Genomic DNA, 11,179 nt, shown 5'->3' with positions numbered 1-11,179 from the left:
ACGTACCACAGTCTTTATTAGAAGGGTCGAAGAATCCCTTCTGCGGAATCTGTGCTGAGAAGAGAGGGCGGGAGGAGTGACGTCGACTATGACCGCGTTTCTGGAGCGATCCACTACACATTGAGATTTCGACGTTAAAGTTCTTCAAAGATATAAATAGCTTGGTCGGTAAAATGAATCACATTAACGATACATGCGAACTCTAAAGTATTCGTACTGAATTATAAGTGATTTCTAATAAGCAGTTAGTTAGGAGTACAGCCGCGTGAAAACACAAAAGTGTGGATGTCCCCCGCTAGTGCGCAAGTGGTACAGTCCACTGGTAAAATTCCGAGAATTGCGAACTGCGTGTTCTCAGAATAGTTCTTCCAAGAACTGTCTTCGCCGGACACTTCCAAGAAAAACAGATCAGGTGATTTTCTTCTATCTAGCAATAAGTCTAGACTTGAGATCCTCTATAATAACGAGTTTATTTAATGTGGATTTATTAATTACTATTATTTCGCTTTAAAACAAAATACTTTCTCGTGTTATGAGTTGTCCTGTTAATAGCGCGAGTGGACTTTTTTTTGGCCTAATTGCGTGAATAACTATTTTATTCGTTTAATGTGCCAGGACCTCTCTGATTTGTAACAGGTTAAGCAGGAGAAACAAGCAATGCTCACTGGCTTCACTCAGTTGCTTAATAAAAACATGTTTATCCAACTTGAAGATATGGGTGGGGGGGAAAGTTTATTTTCAATAGTAAAGACAGTCTGATGTTAATCAGTAGATGAGTACTAATCCCATACGTGTACATTGGGAATTGTATGTTAATGTTGGCTATCAAAATTATTGTATTTATTATTTTTGTAGTGTTTTTTCGGCCCAAACTGTCATTCACATGTGGCTTGTATATGTTGGATAAATCAAATGAATGCATGAATGCAACTGTAATAGATGATAAATAGTAAATGTGTTAAAACGAAACGTCTAATAGACGTGCGAGCACATTTTATGTTGGTTTTTATAATTGTTTAAACATAGAAGCAGCACACTGATGTCATGAGATTATTATTGTACAAAGCTTACGCATGTCATCTCGACTTGAGTAGAGAAATATTCATAAATTAAATCGAAACGCTCGTTTTACATTAAAGTCTACTCGTATGACTTCAGTCTATTAAAACATCTTATTAAAATAAATTCAGTCGATATATGAGGAGGTCTGATATGTTAAAGTGCACGTTTGCGGTTCAACAATTGTCACGCATTAGGATGTGTCTTAATAATATACTGCTCCGTATATAGTGACGAAACAGGTAAATGCACGTATTTCAGAGCAAAGGTGATGTAAAAGTTCAGGAAATGTCTTACAATAAAAGAAACGTAAAGTCAATGAGATGCGATTACTTTCATGACTCGCTGGAGGCATCTCAAAACCTAGCGAGCTGTCTACCTAGACAGCAGTTTGGGGCATTATAGGCGTGTTCCGAATGGACAGAAATGCTTGAATTTTGAATTTAGTTCCGCCTGAATTTAGTATTCCGCACGGGCCGTGTTGCCCAATAAGCAGTCTGAGGGGCCGAACGCGTTCTTGCGCTAAATTAAGCAAGAGGCAACGCAACGTATATAGCAGAATGCAGGTGTCTCGAGACGCGTTTACAGTTGACGTTCTTTTCGAACCTGATGCGGCGTATAAAAACGCGACGCATCCGCACACAGTCAAAGAAGTCCGTCTGTAGCGCATGTTTACTTGGAAAAACAATTGAAAAACAGCGCGGACGGATGCAAAAGCGCCCCTAAGTAGACAGCTTCCTAGGTTTTGAGACACAGCCACTGTCCTGTCTACAAAATGGTAGTGTTGGGGTCGAGTCTTTAAACAATCGAGTCCGAGTTGAGTCCGAGTCATAACAGGTCGAGTCCGAATGAATCTGAATTAAAATTGTAACCGTAATCTCAACATCAATATTTTAAGCTTATTTTAAACTTCACAACTAAGAAAAACAGTTTGTCAGTATAAATGTAAGAAAAACACCTCATTTCATATATACATTTTATGATTAGTATCCTGCTGAACAGACTTCAAAGTGGTTTCAAAATGAAAGCATGTATGAAAGGTGTATGAAGACAAAACTGCCCGAGTAAAAATGCATCCGAGTCCACGACAAGTCCAAGTCCATTAAATTTGGTCTCGTGACTCAGACTCGAGTCCGAGTCCAAACTTTAGCACCCCAACTCTACAAAATGGATGTAAAAATTATAATAGTTGTAGTTGAAATATTGTATGTATATGTAACGGTAGCCAGCTGTGCAGTGTGTAAACCCTATATTTCCCCTGGCCTCAAGAAGCGCACTAGCGACTGACGCTAGAGGCTGTAGCCTTTAGCCTCCTCATTAGCACGCCCGCCTACCATGCTGCAGACACCGGTTCACATCCCACTCTGAGCGAGCCGAGTAGTATCGGTTACATGTACGAAAAAATGTACTTTTTTCTATCTTTGAGACATTTTTTTTTCTAACTTAAATGTTAAGTATAACTTAAATACATTTTAACATTTTTCAAAATAAATAAAATACTTTTTTTTTTTTCAGGTGCTTTTTGTCTGTTATGTATAGGAAAATACAGTACAAACAGTAGGTTTGAAAGATTGGGGAGCAGAATCGGGACATGACCCAGGTCGGACTCGAACCTGGGTCCCAGGTCTAAATGTAAAAGTCGGTCATCACACTGTCATTTTTAACTGTAACTTCGTGGACACCTAGTGTCTGTTCGGTAAAGCTCACATAGGTGCTCAGTGATGACAAATATGATCTTTGTCAATATAAGGTTTTACAACATTGTACCACATTAAAAAGGGCTTTTTTGGTGTGATTTAGTGGAAATAAATATATAGCACCTTTTTTGCAAATATTTGACTATTTCTGCACAGGTGGACAACATGTCAAGTGCAGCAGACGGCTGCATCAAATTCACTCGGCATGCCGGTGATGTGCTATTCAACTTCAACCGGCTGCGCAGCAGAAACATCCTGACTGATATCACCATTCTGGTGGGTGGACAGCAATTCCCGGCACATAAGACAGTTCTGATGGCATGCAGGTAGTGCAATTGTTGCGTCATGTAATTTATGCATTTTGTACTTCATCCATAATATTTAAATAATCAATATATGATATGCACAGTATGTTTGGTGTGATACGTTATGTCTTTACCTCATCCCAGCGGCCTCTTTTACTCTATGTTTGCCGACACCCACAAAAGCAACCTGAGCTTCATAAGTTTAGATCCGAAGGTGGACCCCACTGGCTTCGCCATACTGTTGGAGTTTATGTATACGTCTTGTCTCACCCTTAAAGATAACTTCATTATAGCCACACTCAACACAGCCACATACCTACAGATGGACCATGTGATGGACACGTGCCAGAGGTTCATGGAATCCAGGTGAGTGCTTAGAACTGAACTCCAGGAAAGCATTCGCCAGATTTACATCTGGTATTAACTTATGTGTCAGAACAGATGTAGGTGTAATGGGTTGTAAAACGTTTTGTGATCCAATCACAACATAAAAAGGACTGCACACTCGCCTGTCAATTAACTGTTGTGCTAAAACAAGAGATTTAAACTTTGTTTAATGTGCTGATTTAAAGGAATATTCTGGGTCCAAAATAAGCTAAACTCAATTGACAGCACATGTGGCATGATGTTGATTACCACAAAAAAATAATTTGACTTATAGCTCCATTTCTTTTTTTTATATATTTTTTTCATCCCCTTTTTCTCCCAATTTGGAATGCCGAATTCCCACTACTTAGTAGGTCCTCGTCGTGGCACGGCTTCTCACCTCAATCCGGGTGGCAGAGGACAAGTCTCGGTTGCCTCCGCTTTTGAGACCGTCAATCCGTGCATCTTATCACATGGCTCATTGTGCATGACACCGCGGAGACTCACAGCATGTGGAGGCTCTTGCTACTCTCCGAGAACCGTTAATCACGACCATGAGCAGGTTACCCCATGTGACTCTACCCTCGCTAGCAACTGGGCCAATTTGGTTGCTTAGGAGACCTGGCTGGAGTCACTCAGCACGCCCTGGATACGAACTCGCGACACCAGGTGTGGCAGTCAGCGTCAATACTTGCTGAGCTACCCAGGCCCCCCTATAGCTCCTTTTCTTTATAAAAAGCAAAAATCTGGGTTACATTGAGGCACTTAAAATGGAAGTGAATGGTGCCAATCGGTAAACGTTAAAATATTTACAGTTTCAAAAGTATAGCCATAAGACGTAAATATACGCGTTAACATGATTTTAGTGTGATAAAATCACTTACTGACCTCTTCTGTGTATGTTATATCCAATTTTACAACTTTGTTGCCATGACAACGTAACACTGTAAACCCTAAAACTCTACAATGGCTGTAAAATGACACTTTAAACAACTTTCATCTTAAATAAAGCACAAGTTTAAACAGAAGAATTAATGTAAGTGCTTTTGTAAAATTATAAGCTTTACGTTTCTGTCTTTAAATCCTCAAAAAATTGGCCCCATTTACTTTCATTGTAAGCGCCTTACTGTAACCTCGATATTTGCTTTTTTTAAAGAAAAGGCTTGAGTCAAAAATAATTTTTTGTTAATAATGCTTAACATTATGCCACAAATGCTGTCGATTGAGCTTAACTTGTATTGAACTCGGAATATTCCTTCAAAAGTAAAGAAAGAAATTTTTCTCATACATATAAGTGCACAAGAATTCACTGAACTACTACTGCCTAACACTGATCGTGTGAAGCATGCACAACTGCAGTACAGATAATACAGCTTTTCAACTAAATTAAGTTAACATTCCATGCGAAACCTCACGTTTGTGGTGAGATTAAAATTTGGAAGCAACAGCATGCTGACGTTTTGTGGGTTTTTTTGCTTTATCATTATGCAGTACTACACAGACACATTTGAAATCCATATTACTACCAGGTTTAAATGGCAGCCTTTCGCCTGACCGCTTGTTATCAGATCACCCAGGATGGATGTTAATATCAGGTGTAAACATGCCCTAAGATGCTCTGTTCAGAGAAAAATAAGTGATTTTTAACATCTTTTTCCTTGTCTTCTCCAAGGGGCTTGTGTGTGAAGCAGACAGATCATGGATGTTTAACTCCAGAAGCTCCATTCATCTTTAATGATGCCCTGAACACCCCGTCCATCAGAACTTACGGTCCACCCAGTCTGCACTATGCAGACAGCACTTCCACTGACAGCCCTACCCGCTTCTATAGACACCTTCCTCTCCCCCTGGAGACGTTAAACACCACGAACCCCCTGTGGCAGATCCCAAAGACGGGCATAACAACCCACCCGCAGCACTCCCTGCCAGACAGTGGAGTGACTACTGGAAGACCCATAGAAACCAGAGAGGAGAGGAACCATCCGTCTGTGCTCTTCCAGTCAGCTCGGGCTGAGGGAGACAGGAAGGGAGCTCCAGGTGTGAACTCGGAGGTAGAGAACATAGAGCCATCTGACAGCAGTGGTCCTCAAAGCCCTCTTAGATCAGACTGCCAGCCCAACTCACCCACAGAGTCCAGCAGCTGTAGTCGAGGGGCGACATCTCCTCAGAGCTTAGTTAGTGACCCCAAAGTCCGCAACTGGAAGAAGTACAAGTTTATTGTGCTGAACTCCACGGACAGAGTGAATGACCATAGCGCACCAACTCCATCCCAAACAGTTACAGAATCCACCAATAAGGCTAATGAAGATACAACAAGAAGTCAACTCAATCTTGACAGCAGGTTGGTGCTTCGAAACACATATATGTCTAGGCATTGTCCAAGAGATGCCAGTGTAAGGACTACCATTTTTATGCTGTATTGGTAAACATGGTGTCATATGATGGTTTTAGCTCTACAGATGAATGCATTCAAAAAGAGGAGTGTGGCTCATCATCTCCTCACCTCAGCACTTTGACAGAAGAGAGCAGCATGGGACCCACAAGATTAGGTGAATACATTTTTCCTAAAATTTAAAATGGGTGTTTGTATACCATGACTAACGCTTTGTTCAGACAGGTAAATATTCTTTTTGGCGTATCCATTAAATCTCTATTAAATCCTTTATTTCTAGTCTGAACAACAAAAAACATGATTTTTACAAACCCAATCCAAATCACATTCGTTTGTGGTTAGAAATCCAGTTTGCATTTCCTTCTGTATGGTTAAATTGGAAATGTAGTGGGGGGGGTTTCTGTCATTTGGAACTTAACGTGTGTAACAACATACACATGGGCTATTCAACTTTATCGACAAGTAGGCCAGATAGAAAAAATCTTCGGGGCACGTGGGCCAAGCCAGAATATTTTGTTAACGAAAAGGCTTCTATCTACATATATCGTGTTATAGTAGGCCTATAATATTTGTTTACCATATAAATAAAACCTCTGTGTGTATATAGCTTACATTTTGTATCTTGAGAAATATTTCCACATGGCAGGAAATAAAAATAAAAAAAATACAGGTAAATTGAGACAAAGAATAAAATAGGTTTAAAAATAGGTCTATAACAGAGAGAATAAATCAGACTGATACTAAATATTTCATGGAACAATAACATTGAACAACAGTTTGACTTTTAAATGAAATTTCTTTCTTTTTTTTTTTTTTTTTTTCACAATTTGGAATTCCCAATTCCCAATGCGCTCTTGTGTGGCATTGTGGCTCGCCTCAATCTGGGTGGCGGAGGACGAATCTCAGTTGCCTCCGTGTCTGAGATCGTCAATCCGCACATCTTATCACGTGGTTTGTTGAGCACGTTACCGTGGAGACCTAGCCTGTGTGGAGACTTCACGCTATTCTCCGCAGCATCCACGCACAACTCACCACGCGCCCCACCGAGAGAGAGAACCACATTATAGCGACCACGAGGAGGTTACCCCAACGTGATTCTACCCACCCTAGCAACCGGGCCATTTGGTGACTGGAGTCACTCAGCATGCCCTGGATTCGAACTCGCGATTCCAGGGGTGGTAATCAGCATCTTTACTTGCTGAGCTACCCAGGCCCCAAAATCTAATTTCTTTACAAAATTAACGAAAATAACTTCTGTTTCTCCGAACTCACGCCTGTCAGTCATCAATGATTTTAGTTGTTTAATCTTCCCATTCTGAAAAAATGACGGATGATGACTATTTGTTGCGCAGCCTCTGAAAGTGTCTATAAAACGCTGCATTCCTGCACAAGACACTGTAAAAACATTGAGATGTGGCGCAACATCCGTCTAGTGCAAATTTACATAGGAAAATAATTGAAAAACAGTGCGAATAGATACAAAACAATGGACCGGATTTGACCTGTAGACCGCCAGTTGAATATGCCTGACCAACACACAATGCACAGTTGAATTCACATTTTTAAAAAAACAATCGTGTTAAACTGGTTTTTCACTGTTAGGTGAGGTCATAAACGGTTTAAGCATAAACCGATTGGCACAATTTTGTCCATAATTTTGCATTGTACGTAAACACTTATCTGCATTTCTTACCGGCTTATATAATGTGCGCAAGTATTGAACGCCTGACTGTTTACGTTTTGTCGTCAAAAGCAGAAAATAATCAGATGGCTTCAGATCTCATGTGAACATTTTTCTTTTGTTGACGGTTTTTTGAGTAAGCTGATTTTTAGTAGGTATCAATCAGCGTATTACTGTGCATGTAAACACTCATTAACTAAACAAACAGATCCAATATCTTTTCTTGTCAAATGACCATGTGGACAATCAGTCTTTTTTTTTTTTTTTCTCCCCTTTTCTTCCCAATTTGGAATGCCCAATTCCCAATGCGCTCTAAGCCCTCGTGGTGGCGTAGTGACTTGCCTCCGTGTCTGAGACTGTCAATCCGTGCATCTTATCACATGGCTTGTTTAGCACATTACTGCGGAGACGTAGTGCGTGTGGAGGCTTCACGCTGTTTTCACCATGCACCCCACCGAGAGTGAGAAACACACATTATAGGGACCATGAGGAGGTTACCCCATGTGACTCTACCATCCCTAGCAACCGGGCCAATTTGGTTGCTTAGGAGACCTGGCTGGAGTCACTCAGCACGCCCTGGATTTGAACCCTTGACTCAAGGGTTGGTAGTCAGCGTCTTTACTCGCTGAGCTACCCAGGCCCCCTGACAGTCAGTCTGTCTTAAAAATCTATTTTGAAAAACCAATCGGAAATTGTGTGCAATGTGAACAAAGCCTTAACAGCTGTTTTCAATGTCTTGTCAGAGAGGGGTCGACTATACTGTAATGAGTGTGACTCGAAGAACAAATCGGACACAGAGAAGCCTCATTGGGTACAGGACGGAAAGCCATACAAATGCAACTGCTGCCAAGCCATGTTCCGCTATAAAGGAAACCTAGCAAGCCACAAATCTGTCCACACAGGTAAATGATTGCATTTCCACAAGGCAAGCATAAAATGTTTCTGCCGATTCTGCTGTGTCAGTCTTCTGCATTTGAAAGATGTGACAAGTAGCATTGCTTTAACATTTTCGTAACCTTCTATTATATCAGGGGAGAAGCCATACCGCTGCAATGTGTGTGGAGCTCAGTTCAACAGGCCTGCAAATCTGAAGACCCACTCACGTATCCACTCAGGAGAAAAACCATACAAATGTGAAACCTGCGGCTCTCGCTTCGTCCAGGTACAAAACGAAACACCAGGCTGTGTTTCTGTACAATGACACTGTAAGGTGATTCAGAGTCAAACTACAGCTGAATCTTCTTAAACGTTACTCTTGTTCTCTTTGCTAGGTGGCTCATTTGAGGGCTCACGTTCTGATCCACACTGGAGAGAAGCCATATCCATGTGACGTCTGCGGCACTCACTTCCGCCACCTGCAGACACTCAAGAGTCACCTACGAATACACACAGGAGAGAAACCTTATCATGCGAGTAACATTTTGAACTTCAGTTTTTAGCATCTCTCTATATTTTAATAGTATTCCTGAATCTTTACATGTCAAAAATGTTGTTACGATTTTAAATTACAATGCTTTGATTTTATGATGCTCAAAGTAGTAATATCTGAAGTATCTAATCTGAGTTCTTGCTGTTTTCTCATTTCAGTGTGAGAATTGTGACCTACACTTCCGTCACAAAAGTCAGCTGCGACTGCATCTGCGACAAAAACACGGCGCTGTCACAAACACCAAGATTCAGTATTGCAAAACAAGACCAGACCTTTAAGACCTGAAACAAATAGAGGCTAAACAAACTTTCAAAGCAAAGCTATCCTACAAGAACCTTGACAGACCTGCGCTACATTAGTGGAACTGCCGTACAAAAAGCCATCAAATAATACAGATGCCTGCATATATCTCTGTAATGCCCTTACCTGTATGTTTTCTCAAATGATGCAGTTGCAAATTGTATCTCTAATATGCAAGACTAATTGACCAACATGTTTATATTTTTGTGTACTTCCAATCAGATCTGCAAAAGCACTTGTCCACCCTGCATGATTTCAAATGGATATCATGATAGCCAGTAATATTTAAATAACAAAGTAAACATTGACTTGCAAGCATTGTAAATCAAGTTCTTGTCAATACATCCCGTAAAGTCACCGAGTAGGCTGGATTGCTCTATATTTGAACAAATATATTTCAGTTATTTATTTCCATTTGTGTACCGTTAATGTTATTTCACTCCCTTTCAGCCAAACTGTATATAAACTTTAGATGAAATGTACAAGGAGGTTATTGGTATAAAGGATATTTGTTTATGCATTTGCAGTGTAAATGATTAATCACACCTCTGCTTTGGGAACTCTTAAATGTGGTACTTTTAGGGCTCTACATTATCTGGCAATATTGTATTTAGGCACGTGTTTGATATTGTACAGCTGTTTTTGGTACTAGAGGGCCAAAAGTCCTTTTAAATTAAATATTTGGTAACAAACAAATGAAGTGCAGAGTTCTATTTTATTTATTTAACACTTTTTAGAATTTTACATTTACATACAGATTTTGTATTGTACTATATGGCCAAAAGTATCTGGATGCCGAACACCACACACATTTATGTTCTTGTTGAGCATTTCATTTCAAAATCATTGGCATGAATAGTGAGTTGGTCTTTCCTGTAAGCTTCTACTCTTCTGGGATAGCTTAAAAAAGGTTTTAAGACCAATTATTTTTAGAACAAACTAAAGAATTCTCTCCTCAAACACGTTTCCACAGTCATGAATGTTCATGTGGAGTTGGTTCACTCATCCAGATTGGCTCGTCACTAGATGGAGCAAGGTCACCACATTGGTTTCATTCAACTACAAAGGGATTGGTGAAGAGTTTGAGGTTTGGGCTCTTCCACACATGTATGAACTTTACTTTGTCCAAGTGGGGCATTGTTTTGCTGGAACCTACAAAATATAAGTGTGAACCTATTTTGAGAAATATATGTAGTTAAAAATCTAGACGTTTTACTTGAAATCTTTTCTTTTATAACGGTGTCTAAAACTAGCAATTCACATGTATAGTGACTTGTTTTGTTTCTGTGTTATGGAATGTTGCCTATATGCACTAGCTACTTAATCTTGAATTATTTACCATAAGAAATGGCCAGATAGCATTATCTGGAATTGCCTTACTGTAATAAAGATCGCAAGGAGTTGTATGATCTTTTTAAGAGACTAGATTGTTTTTATTTAATTATTTTCAATTATTTCAGCAGAGTAACATTCGGATTAAAGCAACAGTTCACCCAAAAATGAAAATTTTCTCATCATTTACTCACCCTCATGCCATCCCAGATGTGTGTAACTTTCTTTCTTCTGTTGAACACACATGAAGATTTTTAGAAGAATATTTCAGCTTTGTAGGTCCATACAATGAAAGTGAATGGTGACCAGAACTCAGAAGGTCCAAAAAGCATATATTGGCAGCATAAAGGTAATCCATAAGACTCCAGTAGTTTAATCTGTGTATTACGTAGCGATCAAATCGGTTTTGAATGAAAACATACTAAAATAAAACTCCTTTTCACTGTACATTTTGCCATTGCAATTTCTAGGCATGATCATGATTTCAAGCTTGATTACACTTCCTAGTGCTGACGCAAAATCATGATTGCCAAGGAGACTGCTGATGTCAAGATTTATAGTGAAAAGGAGTTATATTTTGATCTGTTTTCACCGAAAACCGTTTGGATCGCTTCTGAA

The 11,179-nt window shown here is 39.8% G+C and overlaps 1 protein-coding gene across 1 annotated transcript; it reads left to right on the top strand.

Moving 5' to 3' along the window:
- The first annotated feature begins 301 nt into the window (after positions 1-301).
- LOC127441666 (B-cell lymphoma 6 protein homolog) lies at positions 302-11,070 on the top strand. Its single transcript, XM_051699307.1, has 9 exons — positions 302-412; positions 2,913-3,082; positions 3,206-3,427; positions 5,100-5,768; positions 5,879-5,976; positions 8,244-8,402; positions 8,532-8,662; positions 8,772-8,909; positions 9,088-11,070. Exons 2-9 carry the CDS (start codon positions 2,922-2,924, stop codon positions 9,205-9,207), a joined length of 1,698 nt encoding a protein of 565 aa, XP_051555267.1. The 5' UTR covers positions 302-412; positions 2,913-2,921; the 3' UTR covers positions 9,208-11,070.
- The last annotated feature ends 109 nt before the right edge of the window (positions 11,071-11,179 follow it).

This window comes from Myxocyprinus asiaticus, chromosome 5 (assembly GCF_019703515.2).
Source record: "Myxocyprinus asiaticus isolate MX2 ecotype Aquarium Trade chromosome 5, UBuf_Myxa_2, whole genome shotgun sequence".
NCBI classification, from domain to species: Eukaryota; Metazoa; Chordata; class Actinopteri; order Cypriniformes; family Catostomidae; genus Myxocyprinus; species Myxocyprinus asiaticus.
Note: the sequence above shows the minus strand (reverse complement) of the source record. Positions and strands in the feature narration are given on the sequence as shown.